The 23,357-nt window shown below is 44.2% G+C and overlaps 1 protein-coding gene across 2 annotated transcripts in view; it reads left to right on the plus strand.

Annotated features, from left to right (window-relative positions):
* srd5a2a (steroid-5-alpha-reductase, alpha polypeptide 2a) overlaps positions 1-21,760 on the plus strand; it is an 84,310-nt gene extending 62,550 nt beyond the window's left edge. For both annotated transcript variants that reach the window (XM_028821109.2, XM_028821108.2), the window contains exons 2-5: positions 1,645-1,808; positions 13,583-13,684; positions 19,369-19,519; positions 21,404-21,760. In XM_028821109.2, coding sequence (XP_028676942.1) covers positions 1,645-1,808; positions 13,583-13,684; positions 19,369-19,519; positions 21,404-21,470 — 484 coding nt within the window. In that variant the 3' untranslated portion in view covers positions 21,471-21,760. The remainder of the gene's footprint in view (positions 1-1,644; positions 1,809-13,582; positions 13,685-19,368; positions 19,520-21,403) is intronic.
* Positions 21,761-23,357: the final 1,597 nt, after the last annotated feature.

Genomic DNA, 23,357 nt, shown 5'->3' on the forward strand with positions numbered 1-23,357 from the left:
TGTGGCTGTGGTCGTGGTGAGCACTATGAAGAATTTACAAAGAATACACGAGTTCTTGGTGCTTTTAATTTGTGTCCTCAGTGTCTTGTCTGTTGGGTTTGAGGAGCGACGGTGCCCTCTAGTGTCCACAGCTGATATCCATGCTAATCCTATTTACCCCAGGCTAATAAATAAGGGGTATTCTTGGGCATTTTAAAGAAGATAAATATTTAAATGAATAAAGACGCAAAATTTAAATAATTCCTAGCAGTCTGCACTACAGTACCATCACTTAAAAGATGCAAAGTAACAAGCAAATATTCCAACAGGCTAGAAGAATCACTAGAAAAAGTCCAGAGAAGAGCGACCAGGCTGATTCCAGGACTGAAGAGGATGAGTTACGAGGAAAGATTAAAAGAGCTAAGCCTTTTAAGTAAAAGGAGACATGATGGAAGTGTTTAAAATTATGAAGGGTATTAGTCCAGTGGATCACGACTGTGACTTTAAAATGAGTTAATCAAGAACACGGGGTCACAGTTGGAAACTTGTTAAGGGTAAATTTTACACAAACGTTAGGAATTTTTTCTTCACACAGAGAGGAATAAACACTTGGAATAAGCGACCAAGTAGTTTGGTAGACAGTAGGACTTTAGGGGCCTTCAAGACTCGATGTTATTTTAGAAGATTGAAGTGGACAGGACTGTTGTTGAGCTGAACGTCCTGTTCTCGTCTACGTTGTTCTAATGTTCAGACAAGACCACCTCACATTTACTTTAATTCAGCTGCAGGAAATGATTTGCCAACCAGCCTTTAATCTCCCCCAAGTAGCCAAAAAGGGTCCTCAAAGATCAGGCATTGTTAGGCTACGCAGACAACTAAATCTGTAAATCATCAGCATAATAGTGGAAGGAAATCTTGTGTTTCTTAATGATCTAACCCAAAGGTAGCATATGCCGTCTCATAAGCAGTAGTCGTATCCCATAAGGTCAAAATAGCACAACAAGTAACAAGTCATTTGTGACCTTCAAAAGAGCAGACTTGGCACTATGAAAAGCTTTGCATCCTGACTGAAATGATTCCAGAATATCACCATTAAGCTGAAAAAATTAGCAAATTTTTCATGAATAAAATGCCTGCATATGCAAAGAGGAATATTTGAGTGTTCTTCGAGGAGCGACAATGAAGTTTATTGAAGGGACGGCAAAGCTTTTTCATTCATGTTGCAATCCAAGCTTTGCTAGACTCTGTGCCAGGGTATGAAGAGCACATGGATGGGCCAGGGCTACTAGATGGTGTGCCTACTTCTTAGACTTTCCCACTGCACAGATGTCTACAGTGTGTCGGAGTGATTGTGACTTGAAACTTGTCATCCGTTATAAGTGTGGTTTAACAAAAGAAGAAATCCACAGTGTGGGAAAATATTTCCATTCAATTTGTTTTCCTTTTTAGGGTAATTTTCCACCATTTTTTCTCCCGTGTAACATCAAGTTGCACCACATGGTTAATTTGAGCAGTTTCCAGTCTGAATCAGTGACCACTGTTCTCCAAATTAGCTACTGGACAGCTCGGGAGTGTTTCATCCTGCTTTGTCTTCTGAGATTTCTTAATTGCTGTCATATGTGGACTGAAAGAATCTGACACTGAGAAATTCTGTTTTGCGTTTAGGACCTTCATCTACTCCCCGTTGACCAGGGGCCAACACTCCCCCCTTGAAATTGTGATTGCTGCCATCATCTTTTGCACCATGAATGGTTTCTTTCAAGGACACTATCTGCTCCACTGTGCCATCTACAGTGACGCCTGGCTCACGGATATCAGATTCATCCTTGGTATGGAATCTCTTTGTCACGCATGATAAGTCTATTGTCACTAAAGAGAAAAAGAAATTTTTTGTGCTATAAATGTAATGATATAACTATAAGCCAAGATCATGAAGCTTCAGTATCACAGAAATGGTGCTGGCTGTGTCCAGGCTCCAGATACAGATGACTGTACATTATTTTCTCGTTATAACTGATTTTTGGTATTGGGTCTTAAGTTGCCCTGCTGGTGGTTTCCTGCCTTGCATCCATTAGAGATCAGGAAATGGATAAGAAGTTGAATGGATGAATGGTTTTTGGGATTGATTAGGATCTTGGGCCAAGGCAGTGTTTTGTCTTCTCCCTGTGTTTGTTCCTTTTGCCAGGTAATCCGATTTTCCTCCCACTTCCCACAAACTGGCATCTTCAACTTAACCCAGGACAAGTCAGTGTGGTTAAGTGAGTCAATGTGCCCTGCGTTGGACTGGTGTCCCATTTTGGGATGGTCATTTGTGTAGGGGGCAGAGTTAGGACACTTCCAATGGCCTCTGATTGATGGGGCCCTCAAAACCATTGGACCAAAATTTCATCAATTTTTATTAGCCAGTTATTAAAATTACAACAATAATTTACAGTCAATTCAGTTTTATTGCTGGAGTTACACTCCTAAGGATACCGAAGCATCTATTGTATGAGACAAATAAGGTTAGGCTCCAGCAGGATTTGGCTCAAGGGGAAAGATGGGGTTAGGTGGATGCACTGGGCCTCCACTTTTGCTCCTTAAGCCTCAGTAATGATCCTTCCACAGGTTCACCTATGGAAATCTTGTTAGGACTTTTACTTTCTCTATAGTTAAGTTTGATCATCTTCTGAGTGCTCCGTCAGAGGCCATGATCTGCTGCAGCAGGGCCGATCCGAGGACCTCACTAAACCGTCCAAGGGTGATATGCACAGATGGCAAAGACTTAGTCAGCTTAAGCTCATGACCCGCACTTTATTGGGAATTCCTCATTCTTGCAGAGCAATTGCAAGCCCCAGCAAGAAAGAGGGTTAGCAGTTTACCTGGGTGGGCACACATGCATCGCCGGACATCTAAGAACATCACTGGCCTGTTATTGCTCAATCTTATGTATCTCTCTACATGGTAGGCCCTCCAGTATTTTGTTTGTGCTGCTCTGGTCCACAGATGGGGGCAGGCAAACCACACATGTAGTGAAATGGATTACAGTTTTATAACAGCAGAAAAGCAAATCTGTGGGAATGTAATTTAAAGCTGGATTTACAGTACTTATGATTTAGAAATGAATGGCTTTTGCCAAAAGCAACAATCCAAACAGTTCCTACGTTGCATTTCCCCCATCTCTTTTCGCTAGAATGGTTCAGCCCGGTCCTCCCCAACTTGAACCATAGGCCTTGCTAGGGAACACTAGACACGTGTGGGGAACAGCCCGGACACAGACAGGTAGACATGATGTTATCACCACACACATGTTTATTAATCATATTTACAGTGCACATACCCAGTGCCTCAGCACCAATCACCCCTTTAAGTCCTTGGCCACAACACAATGCCTTAATAGTCTCTGGTCCACCTCCACTCCTCTCTACCAAGCTTCGTCCTTCTTCCACCCGACTCTTGCCACTGACTGGAGGGAGGCGGCCCCTTTTATTCACCCCGGAAAGGCTCCAGCTGCATCCTGAGGTCCTCCTGGGCGTCCCGGCCTGGCATGAACGCCTGCCAGGCACCACAGTGCCCCATCACCAGCGAAGATGTGTCGGTCCGAGCGACACACCCTGTTAGGGCGGTTCAACCCCAAAGTGGGTCCTACTCTCTGTCCAGGGTCCATTCCGGCACCCTGGAACTCTCTTCTTCGGCACCCTCTCCGAGGTCTACGCGCCTTGCTGTTCAGCGCCGCTCGTGCCTTCGCAGCCTCCACCGGTTGAGGGGCTGCCCCATCGCCAGCCGAGTGTCGTCCTGCCAGACGGTCCATCTGATGAGGGTCGGCTTCCCACAAAGCAGGTCCTACTGCTCGTCCCGGGCCCAGTCCTGCAACACACAGAAACACAGGGGCAGAGCCGCTGCCTGGACACCCTTCCCTGGCGTCCCTCTGTGCCGCGCACTAGCAGCGCTACCCCCTTTTACCAGGAACCCAGAACTTGCCTGTTCGGAACCTGCTTCGCGGGTTGCATGTCCCTCCAGCTGACGGGACCGCCTGCTTTTCTCTCCATTCCACCGGCTCTGGGGAGTGGCCCTTCACTGGACGTGTGCACCCAGCTGCACGTCCCTTCCTGTCGGAGGAACCGGCATTCACCCCTCGGTCCCTCCATTTCCTCTTGGACGCCCCAATGGTTTGAGTCTGCAATGACAAACGCGCAGCCCCGTTCCCGTCTGTGTCCATGCAGAGCGACGGGAGACTACCTCGTGAGCAGCCTGCACCTCCGCATCCGCTGTTGGAGACCCACCGACATGGTTCTGATCACTGATGTCATGGGCCCCATCAGTGGGATCTCCCTTTCTCTTTACGGGGTCGGTCTCACTCACCTTCCTTGCCGCGTCCATCCGGCTGAAGACTCCAGCGCCGCGCCGATCTGCCCACTGTCGCAGCGTCATCACGGACGCGGCCACCTTCACCTCCAGCTCCTTCAATCCTCTCCGGAGGACGCGCACCACCTGAAACAATGACTCCGCGGGCTGGAGGCATTCTTCCAACTCACGCAGAGCCGCTAGCAAGCACAGAGTGTCAGTCGGCGGTTGCCTTACCTTTTCGTCAGGCAAATCCGCCGGCTGCTCTCTGTGGGGCCTTCCCACAGGCCCTGTCGGGTCCTTCCTCGGCCCGGGATTGACATTCCTTGGGTGCCTCAGCACCAATCACCCCTCAAGTCCTTGGCCACAACACAATAGTCTCTGGTCCGCCTCCACTCCTCTCTACCAAGCTTCGTCCGTCTTCCACCCGACTCTTGCCCCTGACTGGAGGGAGGCGGCCCCTTTTATTCACCCCGGAAGGGCTCCAGCTGCATCCTGAGGGCTCGTAGCCACACCCCTGTGTGGCGGAAGTTCCAGCGGTGTAACCGGAAGCCCACCGGGTGTCCCCAATCCTCTTCCCACCAGCACTTCTCGGTGTGGCGGAAGTACTGAGGTCCAGGGCTCCCAAGGCATCGGGGCGCCCCCTGGCAGTGACCACAGGCCCCTACAGGGTTGAGCTTCCAAGCTCTGTACCTGTGGTCCCCAAAACAACCAGGGAGGACGCCCCCTCGTGTCCTGGAGGAGGCACAAGCCCTCCTCCGGTCCTCCTGGGCGTCCCAGCCGGGCATGAACGCCCGCCGGGCACCACACATGATTCTGTTTTGCTTAAATTAAAACGTCAAACCTGAAATTTCAGGTTCCAGAAAAGTAAAGAAAGGCAAGAAACGCTTGAACAAGTGAGGGTGACAGTCGATCACCCAATTTTTCTCAAGGACAAGTCAGTTTATTAATGTTAGTCAGTACTTTATACTTGGTGCATATGAACTGGTATTAAAGATTGTTCAATCTAACCCAACAGCAAAAGGATCAAAAATATCTAATTAGAAGCTAGTTCAAATAAACCTTGCCGGCATATGCTTATCATTAAGTAATCCACAAGGAATGTGTGGCACGGCAGTAAATTGAAAACACCGCATTTCTGTTGCTAATTATTCTAATGCTGGACCGCATTATTATGAGAGTGTCTGTGAGCTAACGACGCTCATGCAGCTCGCTAGAACAGTGCTGCCCTAGTGTCACATACCTAGTGTTGTTTATATTGGATAGTAAGTATTAGGGCTCTTGGATCGAATGTCACTATCTAAATATGATTTGAATTTATTTGAAAAAGGATTTGAAGGCAAAAGCTGCTATTTGATTGTTTGTTTTACCTCGCACTGATTTTGGCATCAAGTAATTCCAGATATACTTGGCAAAGCTGCAGTATTTTGTGGATCTGTTTTTGCACAACACTTCCACAATCAGCCTTTTCTGGAACTTGTATGATGAGTTTATTATCTTAATTAGTAAAACGTACAGCCAGACCCCTTCATACTGAAAATTAGGACAGTGGTTGATGGCTTTTTTCCTAATCCACCATCCAACTTTTTTGATCAAGAAGTGTACTCGGAGCATTTTTTCTAAACATGCCCTCAGGTACCCTAAAAGGATCATTCTGCAATTGATCCTGTTCCAATTTACTCATAAACAGTAAATTCCTTTCAGTTGATTTATGCTAAGACATTGTCATTAATGAAAATGGAATATAACTGTCATAATTTTAATTTGGGTGGCAGGATGATGCAGTGGTAGCTGAAGTTCTTGTCCTGGGTCCTCCCTGCATGGAGTCAGCATGTTCTCCTCATGTCTGTATGGATATCATCCTGCTGCTTTGGTTTCTTCTCACTGTCTAAAAACAATCAGGTTAGGTGAAACGGCGATGCTAAATTGTCCCTAGTGCGTGTTTAGTGTTTGTGTGTGTGTGCGTGTTGTGGGAATATGGGTCCCTGTCGACCCCTGAACCCGCAGACAACACGCCCAAACACCAAGTAAAATTTCATAGCACTTCCGGGTCAGGTGGAAAACTCTCCTTTTCTTCAGCCCAGAAGTACTTCCTTTCTTCCGTCCCCGTGACTACGGAGTACTTCCGGGCTATAATAGAAATCATTGTGCCTCCATGCAGCATCCCCTGGCGGCTCCCACAGTATCCAGCAGGGCTGTGTAGTAAAACTCCATTGTCCATGATGCCCTGCTGGAATTCGGAGCACCTCCATGTTGCAGGGAGGACTCCATCTAGCGGCGTGGGGGTATTGGCCAGGATAAACTGCCGGCCATATATCACAGTGTGTCTGTGTGTGTGTTCACCTTGCAATGGACTGGCACTCAGTCCAGAGTGTGTTGTGCCCTATGTTAGCTGAATAGGCTCCAGCTTCCACCATGACCCTGGTCTGGACTAAGTGGGTTAGAAGATGACATGACAATTCTGATTTTCCTTTTCTATTCACCTTAACAAAAGGATATGTGTCTTGTGTGTCCATCTGTGCATCCATCTGGTTTCTGTCTATGTCATTCAAAAAGATGGCGCATCACAGACAGTTTTAGTACTAAAATGCATAACATTTGTCATTCCAACAGATGGAGCACCACAAACATTAACACTGCTTTTACAAATCTTATGCTAAATGGCATCTAACAGAGACATAAGCATTGCATGGTGCTCCACAAATGTTATCGCTGAGGTCTACATGGATTACTTAGATTTAAACCCATCTTAGACACGTAACATGGCTTGTCCACTTTAACAAAAGGATAAGTGTCTGTGTGTCCGTCCCATTGCTAGGTTTCTGGCATTCCAAAAGATGGAGCATCACAAACATTTTTAGTGATAAAATACATTGCATTTGTCATTTCAACAGATGGTGCATCCCATACATTAATACTGCTTTTACGAATCCCACATCAAATGGCATATAACAGATACATATACATTTCATGGTGCACTGCAAATGTGAAGCACTGAGGTCTATGTCAATTACAAGGGTTTGAACTTGTCTCAGAAGGGTAACACAGCTAGTCCACCTTAATAAAATGATAAATGTCTGTATGTCTGTCTATGTGTCTGTCCGCTTGCTATTTCTCTGTCATTCCAACAGGGAACGCATCACAAACATTAACACTGCTTTTACGAATCTCGTATCAAATGACATCTAACAGAGGCATAAGCATTGCATGGTGTACTGCAAACATTAACACTGAGGTCTACATGGATTATTTAGGTTTCAACCCATCTTAGATGGGTAACACAGCTAGTCCACCTTAATAAAAGGATAAGTATCTGTGCGTGTGTCTGTACGTCTGTCCGGTTGACAGGTTTCTGGCATTCCAAAAGATGGAGCATCACAAACATTTTTAGTAATAAAATACATTGCATTTGTCATTTCAGCAATGGCGCATCACAAACATTAACACTGCTTTTATGGATCCCATACCAAATGGCATATAGCAGAGACATGGTGCACTGCAAACACTAATGACGACTATGTGGATTATTTAAATTTCAACACATCTTAGACAAGCTTAAACAACATTATTTTGTTACAATAACAACTAGTATTATTATAATGCATTAAAGTCCTCCCTTTGAAGAACTTCTCCGGTGTCAGTAATTGATGCAGTGGAAGAAATCAACATATTAATTAAAAAAAGTTTGAAAATTGCATTTGAGTCAGAAACCAGACAGAAAGAAATGTGCTCATTGTGTCTTTATTTACCCCTCAGCACATGATGAAGAGGGAGGATTCATCACAGCGGTCTGTTACAGAACGGTCAAAAGAATAAGGGCAGAGGTCCGCTTTTTAAACAATTGAATTTACATAAGAGTGCTGCTTAATGCACACATTTACTCTGATTGGTTTGTTGGTCTACACCCAAATGACTTATTAAAATAAGTCTATTCTATTACACTCTTGTTCTTATACTTTTTAGGTTCAGCTATTATCCTTGAAATCTCTATGTACTGTATGTGACAACCGCCCAGTCTTGTTGTTTACAGGACATCTGCTGACCTCTTGATCATTTCCGAGTACATTTTGTGTATTACATCAACCTTTCTCCTAGTACATTCTTGTCTTTTATTCACATAACTAATTCAGCATGTAACACTCAAGGAGACACTACGATTCACACTACCACAAGGACAGTGATTTATTTATTTTTGTAAGAGGGAACTCCAGGAACACACCTAGCCTTGGCCCGACTCACACCACTCATACACGGAGACACAGAAACAATGGGATTAAATAATAATCAACATGAATATATTAAACAAAAATAGCAGGAGAATTCTAATCAAACAACAAACAAAAACAATCCCTCCCCTGCTCTCAAATATAACACAACCCGAAAACAACAACAAGCCCGAAAAACACAAAGTCCAATACACTGTCCAGATGAAGCGGCATGTGGAATAAAGGAGAAATGATAATCTAGGGAGCAGCTTGCTTTATGTAACATATAAACAGTCCTACCAGTATTCCTGATGCATTGAGGGGTGATGAAATGGGGAGCACTCGCTTCTCCAAAGCACGATAAGTAATCCAACTCTGTACTCACACGACAGACAGGCATGGGACGATCCATACATTCATAAAAACGTGGTATCCCAGGACAAAACAATAATCTAAAGACAGTGATATTGATGACAAGACTCCGACACAAACTCCAGCCCCTCCACTGTCTAGCCAGATTCCCTTTAAAGGGCAGACCAGTCTATCTTTTCCCCAGTAGATCCTGTGTCCTCCACAGATGACCAATCAGGAGGGACCGCAAAGTGTTGTAGCTGTAAATTTACGTAGCGCCACTATGAGTAGTTCTCTTCATGACATTTCTAAAACAAATACTTATATATTTCAATATGCACTGCAGACCAAAATACTTAACTATTATTACCTCTAAATTATTCTCTCACAGTACTTAAGCTATTTCCACCAACATGCGATTTCACAGAATTAGTCCCCATCCAATGTCCTCTGTCCTATGTGACTGTTGACTTGGCACATAAGGCCTAAAACAATGAGGTGAGATTAAAAATATTCAGGCCACCTTTATTACAATTTTGCTCCATCTGTAAAGGAGAATAAAAAGTCTATTTAACAAATATTTTTTTTTAATTTAATAAAGTATCTATCTATCTATCTATCTATCTATCTATCTATCTATCTATCTATCTATCTATCTATCTATCTATCTATCTATCTATCTATCTATCTATCTATCTATCTATCTATCTATCTATCTATCTATCTATCTATCTATCTATCTATCTATCTATCTATTTATTTAGTTTAATCCTGGCTCTCTATCGCACTTACTAATGACTAAAGTTGTTGCCTGTCAGGCAATAGAATAATTTAGAAAGTGTCTGCTAGCTCTTGCCCAACATGTACTTTCAGCATCTTTCTCCTGTATTCATGTAGATGTGAACGTCTCTTCACCGGTGCTCCCGTAAAGCATACTTTTCAGATGCTGTCATCATTTTCGAGGCACCTTTCTCACCCCCTGTCCAGTTTTACGCTTTCTGTCTTTGAAGACGACTCCCTCAGCATGTGCCTTTACTCCTCCTCGTGCGTCTCACACTCTTGCTTCCTCTTTTGTCGCATCACCAAACCCAAACTGACTAATCACACCAAAGCCAACCTGACAAATCAGATTTCTCTCAGGGACTGGACACACAAACCCTAGTGTTTTATTATATAGTGGAGTTTGCATGTTCTCCCTGTGTCTGCGTGGGTTTCCTCCTGGCGCTCCGGTTTCCTCCCACAGTCCAAAGACATGCAGGTTAGGTGGATTGGTGATTCTAAATTGGCCCTAGTGTGTCCTTGGTGTGTTTGTGTGTGTCCTGCGGTGGGTTGGCACCCTGCCCAGGATTGGTTCCTGCCTTGTGCCCTGTGTTGGCTGGGATTGGCTCCAGCAGACCCCCCGTGACCCTGTGTTTGGATTCAGTGGGTTGGAAAATGAATGGATGGATAGATATGCAGGTGTGTGATAACATTTGTTGGCCTTTCTAAAAATGTAGTGTCATCAGTTTATTTCAGAGTTACAGTCAATACAATGAAATTCCTTTTTGCACGTTTGACCAACAGGCACAACGTGGCCAATGTCGTTGTCCAGCAGCATGACCCTCCTGCCACAGGTTATGTAAAAATTAACTTACAAAATAATAGCTAGTAGTGATCAAAACAGCCTAGTCCTGTGACACATATAGCGTCACAAAACTGATACGAAAGTTTGTTTCACATGTGATTTCACAACCCACGAAACTCACTAAAAACGAGTGTTTTCAAATTTTATAACTCAAAAAGAGTTGCAGGAAAGAAAGGAACATTGCATCTCAATGGTTTATCAACACCATACATCTTTTTTTGGACTTGTGTATTTCTCAGAAAAGGGTGTAGATGAAAATAAACAGGGCAAAGTCGTCTTTTGAAAATTCAACAAGGTTAAACACAACCTACAATGAGATAACAGATGTATTCTTAGACAAAAGCTGTAGTCCAGTGAGGAAGTGAAATTATTTTCCATATTAGCTGAGAAGAAAAAACTGTGATGAGATCCTGCTTTGAGTGGTACAAAACTTTGAGACTGTGTTGATAACAGTATCTTCCTATCAGCCCCAGCACACTCCTGCTGACTGATGGGAGTTGTAGTCCCTGCATCAACCTTTATTTTTCAGTTCCCCTGCATGACAATATTTTAAGTTGGACCCATAGCAATACAACCATAATTTCATAAAAATGAGATCTAGCTGCTTTTGTGTGATTGGTGAATAAACAGACAAACAGATTATGATTTTATTTATACGGATTGTATGAAAAAATAGAAGTACAAACAGAAACAATATTAAAGTAACTTTACAAAATATGCAATATATTATATTTAGTTTTATAAAAAATACAATACTAATGCTATTGTGATATACCTTCTGATCTCTTGGTTCCTTTTTCCCACACTTGTGAAACAAGGCCCCAAGATTCTTAGGCGCCTCCATTTGAAGAGGCACCTCCTCCCCATTGTCACGCCAACCTGGACACAGACAGGCAGGAGACAGGTTTTGCTACAGTACACCCATTTATTTACATAATACAGTGCCCAAATTACCAGTCCTGCAGCACATCACACCATAATTCCTCCTTGCCACCAGTCCTTCTGCCTCCACTCCTCTTCAGGCTTTTCTCTTCCTCCTGACTCTGGCCAACTAATGGAGTGAGGCGGCTTCTTTTTATAGGGCACCCGGAAGGACTCCAGGTGCCCAATGAGCTTCTCCTGACCACACCTCCGGGTGTGGCGGAAGCGTGACCAAATAAGGCCCTGGAAAGGTCCATGTGCCCTCTGGCGGTGGCCACGGGTTCCAACAGGGTTGAGGTCCCATGCTCATAACCCGTGGCCCCACTGGAAACCAAGGGGGATGGCCTCTATCGCCCCAGGGGAGAAACTGTCTGATAATGCTCTCTCCCCCGGTCCAGCTACCCACCACACCATCCTGAAGAGAGCACTCCAGCATTTTCTGGTAAAGAACCATAACCTCAGATTTGGATGTGTTGATCTTCATCCCAACCAGTTAACTTTTGGATCCAAATTGCTCCAATACACACCTGAGGTCAACATCTGATAAAGTCAACAGGACCACATCATCTGCAAAAACCAAAGAACTGGATCCCCTCCACCCTTTAGCTACACCTAGAAATTCTGTCCATAAAAATTATGAACAGGATTGGTGACAAAGGGAGATCCTTGCAGAGTCCACACCCACAACAAAGCTGACTTTCTGCTACCAATGCCAACCAAAGTTCTCATTTAGTTTGTACAGGGACTGAGTAGCCAACAACAATTGGCCTGGTACCCCAGACTCTGGAATCACACCCAACAAGAAAACCCAAGGTGCATGGTCATATGTTTTTTCCAAGTCCACAAAAAACATGTAGAGTGGGTGGACCTTCTACAATTCACGTGCGCTGGTCCAGTATTCAACCAGGATGAAATCTGCATTGTTCCTCCTAAACCCGAGGTTTGACCACAAGACAGATTTTCCTTTCTAGCGCCTTGGCATCGACCTTCCTAGGTAGGCCGAGTAGTTTGATTCCCTTGAAAGGTCAAGCTGGCTTTTTGGTTCCCCTTCTTAAAAATGGTGCCCACCACCCAGTGCTAGTGCTAGGTTATTTTGCACCCTAGGCCAGACTTATTAGTGCGTCAACTGACTGTTCGGTAGTTAACCTGGGTTTTACCCCCACTTATGATCTGCACCCCAGGCGAATGTTTAATTCTCCTTAATGATGGCGCCAGCCCTTCCACAACCCCAGTTTTTCATTCCCAAGGCACTGTCCTACACTTCCACACAAAATATATATATACAGTATATATCTTAATACATAATTCACCTGCCTCCTCACTCACTCACTCACTCACTCACTCACTCACTCACTCACTCACTCACTCACTCACTCACTCACTCACTCACTCACTCACGTCCGTCCGAAGCCGAATGCACAGTCGCCTTCTGCGCACGTCCGAAGCCGAATGTGCAGTCGCCTTCTGCGCAGCTGCCCGGAAAAATACCTTACGAGACCGACATCCAGCCCCAACATCGCGGCAGGCGGCGGATTTACAGCCGCTAAAATTCAAAGAGAAAGGCGACTTCGATTAAAGCTCTAGAGGCCTGAAAGGCGATTTCGACTACAGCTCGAGGCCTAATTATGCATTCTGATTCAATTACGCATTCATTCAATACACCTATATCAGGTATGTGGTGCTTATACTTATTACTATTCCATATTGTACTGGAACATTCATCATTCAGTATTATACTATAGGCCTGGAAAATTCATCAACTAACAGTACAAGCCTGTACAGTAATGAGTAAAGCGGACTACAATCATTACAAAACAACTTCTTCGTTACTTATCATTTGTTCTGCATACACTGCTGACACAAACTCATGCCCGTTTCATCTTACATTGTCAAAACGGGTTCTTTGTCTAGTATTTTAATAATTTTATTTTGCTTAAATAATGGAAGTCATATGTGATGTGCTACCTCATTGTGTATTTTTATTACGTTTGGTGGGAGTCTTCAGTGAAAAGTAATATATAAAATAAAGTTTAATTGATTCAGTCTTATATGAGAAGATGATAGGGAAGTAAAAGTTAAATATTTTTCATGCATTACTATGCTTTGGCTTTCTCTAATAAAATAACAGTGAAGCTCAAGCCGATGGTTCTAACCCACAGACTTCTTCTGTCGTTTCTAGGTTTGATTATTTTCTTGCTGGGGATGGCAGTTAATATCCACAGTGACCACATCCTGCGTAACTTGCGGACGCCAGGAGAGATTTCTTACAAAATACCAAGAGGTAGGCCAGTTCTTCATTTCCTCATCAGAGTCAACTGGCAGATGACATGTAACTTTAAGTCAGGCTTGTCAAGAGGTGCCACTCTTGTTAAGGGCAAATTAATAGTAGCCTATAAAGGAAAAGTGGCTGATTGAGCTACTCAGTAATAACACCACCTCCTCTGGGATTGTCCAAAAACCAAAGAAACTCATAGTAAAATGTGGGTATCTGAAAATGAAATCCAAAACCTGTTTTGGGGTTTAGTAAAAAAAGTCTGCGTCCCTTGAAAATCAAATTCCTCTTACGCATGCCATACAGTATTTCACAGTAGCTGTTTCATAACCAGCCTGTGAATGGAGAAAGATTTTTTGACTGAGTTCACAGTGATGGTTATTCGGAAATCCCATGGCAGGGTAGCCAACTTACTGTCTGATAAGTCTGAGTCTGAGCTGCACCTTGAAGGGTGTCAGACAGAAAATATTTGTTGTGTGGAGTTTCTGGGGAAGTTCTGTGGAATTCCTAAAGCCTATGAAGTAATACAAAGAAATACTATGACTGATGGTGTTTTCAGAATGAGAGTAAGCCACTATTAATCTAGAGAACTTGCTTAGTGGGGCGGCACAGTGGCGCAGTGGTGAGTCCACAGTTTGCATTGCGGGTCCTCCCCACATGGAGTTTGCCTGTTCTACCCATATATGAGCGAGTTTCTTCCAGGTGCTCTGATTTCCTCCCCGAGTCCAAAGACATGCAGTTTAGGTGGATTGGCAGTACTAAATCAGCCCTAGTGTATCTGGGGTGTGTGTGTGTGTGTATGTCTTTGTGATCATTCTGCGATGGACTGGTGCCCTGTCTAGGGTTGTTCCTGCCTTGCACCCTATGCTGGCTGGGATAGGCTCCCACTGCGACCCTGTTCAAGACTAAGTGGGTTACAAAATGACTGATGACATGCTAAGTGTATCACATGCTTACAAAAAAGCAGAGTTTATTATGGCAGCAAGGGGCATAAAAGAAGAACCAACCCTGGATGTCACACCTGTCAATTATAAGACACAGTCACGCACACCAGTCCACTTTAGAGTCACAGGGAGAAGACGCTAAAATACCTCCAAGGGTATGAGGAAAAGGTGCAAACTCTTTAAATTAAATTGATTTAATAAAGTAATCATTTAATTCATTGTATGGGCCTCCTAAATGTGCAGCCTGTAAACTTTGTTGCTTTTTGTAATAAGTTAACATAAAACACAATTCAGAGCTTAAACGTTATTGTTTGTCTATGGCTATGAAAAGAAAAAAATTGAAGCTTGAATATTGCAACAAAATCTAATGCTTCAGTGAACAATGTAAAGGAATTAAAATCATTAAAATATATAATAATAACAGTAATCCATCCATCCATTTTCCAACCCGCTGAATCTGAACACAGGGTCACGGGGGTCTGCTGGAGCCAATCCCAGCCAACACAGGGCACAAGGCAGGAACCAATCCTGGGCAGGGTGCCAACCCACCGCAGGACACACACAAACACACCCACACACCAAGCACACACTAGGGCCAATTTAGAATCGCCAATCCACCGAACCTGCATGTCTTTGGACTGTGGGAGGAAACCGGAGTACCCGGAGGAAACCCACGCAGACACAGGGAGAACATGCAAACTCCACACAGGGAGGAGTCTCAGACATACCCAATTTACACTTAGCTGTCAAACCAGCCTGTCTTAAGCTTTCAAGGAAAGCCTGGAGACATTCTAAATGTGTTTGCCAATCATTACTGAAAATCACGACATCATTGAGATATGCCCAGGAATACTCGGAATGAGGAAGCAAGATCTGGTCCATCATACACTGGAAAGTTAGAGGCGCGCCATGCAGGCCAAATAGGAGTCTAGTAAATTCATAAAGTCCGCCAGGAGTCGTAAATGCTGTTTTTTCGCAAATGTCAGCCTCAAGAGGCACCTGCCAGTAACCTTTCGTGAGATCCAGTGTGGAGATATAGGATGCCTGACCCAGTTTTTCCAACAGTTCATCAACACAGGGCATTGGATAAGCATCAAATTTTGAGATTTTATTCAAGCACCTGAAATCGATACAGAAGCGAATCGAGCCATCTTGCTTTGGGACTAATACGACCGGACTGCACCAGTCACTTTTACTTTCGTGACTTCCTTGCACACAATATTCCGTTGTTCTTCCAGAATCCAATACTGGCGCATCTGCACCCTAACATCGGGTCCAGTAGTTATTTTATGTTCTGCAAGATTAGTCACGCCTGGCAAGTCTGAAAAAACATCAGTGTTCTATTCAATCAAAGATAACAACTCTGTCTTTTGCAAGTCAGTCAAATAGTCACCAATGGCAACATCAGTCTGAGAGACAGTAGCCAAAGAATTGCACCCCCCCTGTGGGTCATGCCATTCCTTCAAGAGAATAACATGTAAAATCTGGAATGGTTTGCGCCGGCCCGGTATTCTAACCTTGTAATTTACCGGCCCCATACGTTCCGCCCTGCCATTTCGCTAGGAATTTGTGCGGATCTGTTGGAATCAGTACCAGAACACGATCGCCAGCTTTGAATTCACGGAGCTTACAACGTCTATCATAAAGACGTTTCTGAGTTTCTTGCTCACATTGCTGATGCTCTACAGCAATAGAAGAAAGTTTAGAAATTCTTTCTTGCAACGAAATTACCCGATCTGCAAAGCTCAGTCCGTGAGCTGTTGTCCCGAATCCTGTCCATTCCTCTCATATAACATCCAAGATGACTTGCGGACGCCTGCCAAACAACAACTTGAATGGACTCAAGCCAGTGGACGCTTGCGGAGATTCCTGCACCACAAACATAACAAAAGGCAGGACAGAGTCCCAAGACGTCGGATCATCATGAGGGACTCGCCTGATCATCTGTTTTAAAGTTTTGTTAAATCATTCAGTCAAACCATTCGTCTATGGATGGTAAACAGTGGTACTCAATTTCTTAATAGCAAAGCTGTCACACAACTGTTTCATCACACGAGAAGTAAAAGGTGTGCTCTGATCAGTTAAAATTTCGCTAGGGATGCCAATACAAGTAAAAATCTCGCACAAAGCTTTGGCTACAGTGGAGGAATTGGCTTTTTTCAAAGCAGCCACTTCCAGATATCGCGTTGCATAGTTAACCAACACAAGCATATATTGATACCCACTTTTAGTCTTAGGTAGAGGACCTACTATATCTAATCCCACCCGTTGGAAAGGGACTTCCAAAATAGGCATATGAGAAAAGGGAGCCCGAGGAGGTTTATAAGCAGAGACAATCTGGCAATCAGGACAAGAAGTACAGAATCGCTCAACATCTTTCCCCATATTCAGCCAACAAAATCATTTTGATAAATGTTCCCTAGTCTTATCAGTCCCCAGGTGCCCAACCAAGATGTGAGAGTGAGCTAATTGCAAAAGAATGTCTCTATTTACTTCAGGTACAACTAACTGTTCAATAAATTCTCCGACTAAATGATCTGATTTCACTCTAAAAAGGCAGCCGTCTTTCTCAAGAAAGTGCGGGGTTTTTAAGCCCCCAGATGCACGCTCTTGGTAATAAGAGTCACTAGCAGAGCGAGCCTATTTAAATGCATATTCTAATGAGCTATCAGCATGCTGCAAGCACACAAAATCGGTCTGCTCGCCAGGGTTCGTTTCTTGTTCAGAGGCATTTGCAAGTTGAGAAGTTGTAGATGGGCCAGCCAACCGCTCTGGAAAATTGGGGGTGTCTCCCTTGGTCTCCCCGGAGAGATTAAGTTCAATATCTAGACCAGGCTTAAGATCTTCCTCAACAGCCAGCAGTTCTTCCTCTTCCCCGGCGCTAAGTTTGACATGGGGCTCATTGACTGCCGGCCAACATTCGGTCATGAGTCTAGGAAAAAGGGCATTCCTCCTGCCGATCAGTAAGGGCCAGGGGCAGGAGTCCGAATCAGCAGACCAAACTTTAAAATGTCGACCCTTATATGTTAAAGGAAGAAGGAATGTCTGAAAGTCCTTTACATCTCCATGTACACAATGTATGTTTACAGTTTCAGTGTTACACAGATACCTGTCGTCAAGATAGTCCCGTCTGACCATACAGAGGTCACTCCCTGAGTCCAACAATGCCGAGATCTCGCAGCCCCCCAACTTCACCGAGACTGTTAAGCCATCCTTTTTATCTGAGGAATGAGGAACACAGGAGCAACAAACCTCGGCAAGACCAATTTTCATTGATTGAGCAGGGGAAAGGCGGCATTCCTCGCCAAGTGGCCGGGTTGATCACACCGGAAGTATCTTCGTTCAGCTCCACTGCTGAAATATCCATGGCAACGTCCACGGCCTCCTACTTCCCCAGATATGGGTGCTACGTTAACAGCCAGATCCCCTGGAAGTCTTCCCGAAGAAGCCCGATTTTCAGGGTTAACAGCACGTTTATTCTCAAATCTCTGTTCAAAGTGACGAGCATTTCCTGGGCAATCTCTCTGAGGCTGCGGAACAGCATAAGGAGCAGCAAATCCACCGCTTTTCTCCAAGCGGTTTGAGAACCCTTCAAACATTTGGCCATGATCGTCAACGATTCAACATCATAACAAAGGAATTCATCTCGGAGAACTGCAGGGATCCCTGCCAGCAGTATATTCATGACAACCTTTTCTACAATGCGCTCCATCTTGTTTCCCTCAAACCAGCAATGAACTTTATGAATCAAATCTTGAATTTGCACACGAATGGGTCCGTCCATGTTCAGTTTCCAATCATGAAGCGCAAAACCCTTAGACAAAAAGCTCGTAGTTTTTCGTAAAATAACTTGCTGCTTCAAGAAATCATAATCGCCGAGTTTATCATGAGGCACATTCCGTAAAGCAATTAAGGCATCCCCAGACAAAAAAGGGGTGATGATGACAGCTCCCGTTTCAGCAAAGTCGCCACATGTTCAAAAGCTGAAAGAAACATCTCTGGGCCATCGGAAGGATCCATCTTCGTCAGCACATCCTTGGAATTAGCAGGTAGAGCAGGAACCGGATCATCCTCCGGGTCGGGAGGAAGCAGGACATTTTTAGCAATCTGAAACAACCGCTCGGCGTTCAATCGTGCGTTCATCTGTGCAACCACTCCTGGTACCACTTGTCATGCTTTGGTCACAGATTTGCACAGAAGCACAGGAGGCTGTAGAGACAGAAACTTTATTCAAATACTGCAAACAAACATATGCCTCTTTTTTTCAAAGGTTTAAACGGACTCCTTGGCAAGATGGGGATGACAGTTCCGTCTCACAATTTAAAAGAATGCAAACATATCTTCTTCTTCAAAGAAGTGTGCGTCAGGAGCAGGGAAGGTCTGAGAGAGAGAGAGAAAAGCAAACAAACAATCAAAAACTGACAGGTGCTGTTCAGACTTTTAAGTCTGCAAAGTACCACGTGGATTGCGAGATAGATCAGCCGCAAATAAGCCCAGCAAGCAAGGGAGCAATGGTGAAGGTAGTCTTTCAGCGTCTTTTTTAACCTGTAAGGGTGCTAACAGCCCCCCAGCTCACACTATCTGTATCTATCGTCATTTACTTTTTTCTATTTTCTGTCTGATCCCACCATTGGCCACTAAGCCATGCAGGGTTTATATTCTCCAAAAATACAGCAATATCACAGCAACAGGATGTTTGGTAAGTACAACTCTTAATAATTCCTGCTCGACTGTTTTGTTGTTCTGTAGGTGGCCTGTTTGAATTGGTCTCTGGAGCCAACTTCTTAGGCGAAATCGTGGAGTGGTTCGGCTATGCCTTAGCCTCCTGGTCGCTGCCAGCATTTTCCTTTGCCTTCTTCACTTTGTGCTCCATTGGACCCCGTGCCTATCATCATCACAGGTAAGTCAAAATTAATTCAGTCCTCAAGACATGTGGACAGAAAAATCAGGAATCAAAAGTTATCTTGGTATTGGCTGATGTCTGGCTCGTTAATAGTTGGTGGCAGTAGTAGGGTATGGTGATATTCTCATGTAAGATTTGCTGTTCTCCTATTTGAGGTCACCTATATGCAACTGTATCACTACCCTGGAAGACTAACTAAGGCCAGTGCAGCTGCACAATCAGAACACTGCTATAATAGTAGCAGCCATGCTTAATAACTTATCAGAAGGCTTTTCGGGGTTCAGTGACCAACACTCAATCTTATTTAACCCACTCACCACATATCCCAGACAAGCACTCAATGAAAAGCAGTAAAGAAATGGAAAAAAATTATCTACATATTTACAGACACGACAAATAGTTTAGCTATAAACCCCCAAACAACAAACACATTACTGGAACATAGTCAGAAATTAACAAATTAGGGTGCAATATGCAATCGCTACAGATAACCCATTTCCCACAAAAATACCACAGTCTGGTTTTATGGTCCTTAAAGTTATAAGAGGCTGATGAAATGCAAAATAGAATACATAGCCAGTCGATGCCAATAATAATAATAATGTTCTGTCCTACCGGTCAATTAGTTGGTTGCACCAGAACAAATACAAAAAACTTTGTCTTCTGAGATGCGTTTTACTTGTCTCTCTGTTATAAAAGGAAATCCTGAGATGAGACTTTCAACTCCCACGAGAGATAATTTCAGGTCCCGAGAGACAAGACTTTTTGCCAAGAAATTTTGCCAAGTCCCGCCCTCCTCTCAAACATTTACAACCATGCCCACGGTCCAATGACTTCTCATTCGTGTGAATGCTATTGGCAGACACAGTTCCTGTTCTCTCAGCTCCAAGCGGGGTCAGAAATAAAAGACAAAGAGTATAAGACAAAGTAGAACATCGTAAAGAGGTTCAAAAACATTGGCGCGATACACATGCAGAGCAGGTTAGAGATTATGAAAGTACTAAAATTCGAAAGTCCCAAAAAACTGATAGCAAAGATCGCATTACCGCTAACAAACAGAAATTATTACTTGGTGAAATAACGTCAAAAAGAGATCGAAAATATGGACATAGGTGATATGACAGAAGTATGTAGATATTGTTTGGTTTTAAACTTTAAGCCGGAGACTTGTAGATCGTCTAATTCATGTTGCCATCAGGGAAAAGTAGTGTTTGATCCCAATGAAGAGGCGTATCCATGAGAAATAAAAAAGTGAAATCCACATACACAAGTGTCAGAGACACGAAGTTACTGGCACATAGTGCCCACCCGGGGGTTGGTGAGCGAAGTGAGCAGAGGGCAGAGGCCCGTAGTAATCCTGAAGAAAAAAATTCATCTGCCAGCATGTGGCGCCCATTGCAGATTTTCTGTGCTGTTGTTCCTTGCTTCACCCTCCAATATCTCCCTATCTCGTTTTCTCTCTTTCCCAGTTGAGTCCCCCTTAGGCCTACAATCCTGTCCGTGCTGTGTGTCTTCCTTAAACGTGCAGATATCCATTATGTGGCAAACCCTATACATTAAGGAGAGGTAAATTAACAAAAGGCCAATAGTGCATGTGGCACCTGCTACACAACATACAGCAGAATCACACATAAACCAGCAGGTGGGTACAGCGCAGGGAAGTTAAGATCAGGTTACTGAGAGCTCAAAGGCCAAGAGCCGCTTCAAGAGTTGCACTCCTGACAAAATGCACGGGTGTCTCATTTCGCTCCCAGAATTGTTACCTTTGAAAACACATTAGAAATGGGACTGAGGCTGGCTATCTCAGCTTCAATACCACTGTATATACTTGTCTCAGTGGAACAGCCATTTAATACGTTCTTTGCTTTTTCTCCATTTTAGGTATTACCTGGAGAAGTTTGAAGACTACCCAAGATCACGCAAAGCACTGATACCTTTTGTGTTTTAAACATAAGTTGAAAAATTAGTTGTACCTTCACCAGAATTAAACCATTTTAGTCCAAAGTGATGTGGCAATCAATCCTTCCATTTAGAGAATAAAAATAAAATCCTCTTTGGCAGATTACATGAATGTGAGTCAACCTGCCAACCTCAAATCAGAGAGGCACAAAGGGTTGAAATTCCCTGGAACTTCCAAACCAGACATATTTCTTCTATTCTGTGACAGAAATGTAAATACTATGTGCTATATTAAATAGGCAAACTAGTAAAAAAATGTATTAAAGTATTAAGTTTTAACACTACCAGCCTGTTTTTTTGTGTCTGTATGCGTAGCATAGGACTTAAGGGCTCCACTGGTATTTCTGAGTCATCCTAAGTAGCCAAAGCAGAGTGTGTGTGTGTGTGTGGGGGTGTGTGTGTGCGCGTGTGTGTGTGTGTGTGAGAGAGATAATCACGAAATTAAAAAGCAGCACCTACAAGACCTGCTCCTCTGGCTAAATCTATTGGCCTGGCTATGTGGCCACCACAGAGTCTGGAAGGTATCCTTGCTTGGATTGGCTGATGGAGTTGGTAAGACTGAGTGCAGAGGGTGTTACCTCTGACCCCAAGTGTCAGGATCAGGCTTTGGTCATATCATGTCTTTTACTAACTAATGGAGTGACATCATCCATTCTGCTGTTGCTAAGTTACAAATGCAGCACCCCGAGGCGTTTGTGCTAATTGCTGGAGACTTTAACCATGTGACACTGGACAAAACATTACCTGCCTTCTCCCAGTATGTGGACTGTAACACCCGGGGAAATAAGACTATTGATTTACTGTATGCAAACGTTAAAGACGCATGCAGCGCCACCCCGCTGCCTGCGCTTGGGAAAGCAGATCATAACCTGGTTCTGCTTCAGCCTCACTACAAACCAAGAGTGAGGGTCCTACCTACAACCACACGATCATTCAGGAAGTGGACCCCGGAGGCAGAGAAGGCTCTGAGTGAATGTTTTGGAACTACTGACTGGGATATCCTGCAGGGATCACATGGTGAGAACATTGAGGAAGTTGTTGACTGCACTACTGACTACATCAACTTCTGTATGGACATTGTAGTTCCAGTAAGAACTGTACGCTGCTATGCTAATAACAAACCATGGATTACAAGTGACATCAAGGGCCTTTTGAACCAGAAGAAAAGGGCTTTTAAAGGCGGTGATCAGCATGAGCTCAAGCGCGTGCAGAAGGAACTCCGAGTCCAGCTCAGGGCGGCGAAGGAGCAGCACAGGAGAAACCTGGAGCAGAAGTTGCAGAATAACAGCATGAAGCAAGTGTGGAATGGGATGAAGATCATCACTGGCTGCAGCTCGAAGCGGGGTACCACCATCGAGAGAGACGTGAAGAGAGCAAACCAAATGAACAACTTCTTTAACAGGTTTGACCACCCTAACCCACTCTCACTCTCACCTCGGAGTACTGCACCCTCCACACATCCTTCTGCTGATACCAGCATAGGAGAGACATCCCCACCCATAATTACAACAGCGCAAGTGAGCAGAGAGCTGAGGAGACTTCGTGCTAGCAAAGCAACGGGTCCAGATGGAGTATCGCCACGACTGCTGAAGGTCTGTGCATCGGAGCTGGGGGGTCCTCTACAGCACATCTTCAACCTGAGCCTGGAACAGGGGAGAGTCCCGAGGCTTTGGAAAACATCTTGCATCACCCCAGTCCCAAAGGTATCATGTCCTAGTGAGCTGAATGACTTCCGGCCTGTTGCTCTGACATCACATGTGATGAAGACCATGGAGAGGCTGCTGCTTCACCACCTGAGGCCACAGGTTCAACACGCCCTCGACTCTCTGCAGTTTGCATATCAGGAGAAGGTGGGAGCGGAGGATGTCATCATCTA

This window comes from Erpetoichthys calabaricus, chromosome 15 (genome assembly GCF_900747795.2).
Source record: "Erpetoichthys calabaricus chromosome 15, fErpCal1.3, whole genome shotgun sequence".
NCBI classification, from domain to species: Eukaryota; Metazoa; Chordata; class Cladistia; order Polypteriformes; family Polypteridae; genus Erpetoichthys; species Erpetoichthys calabaricus.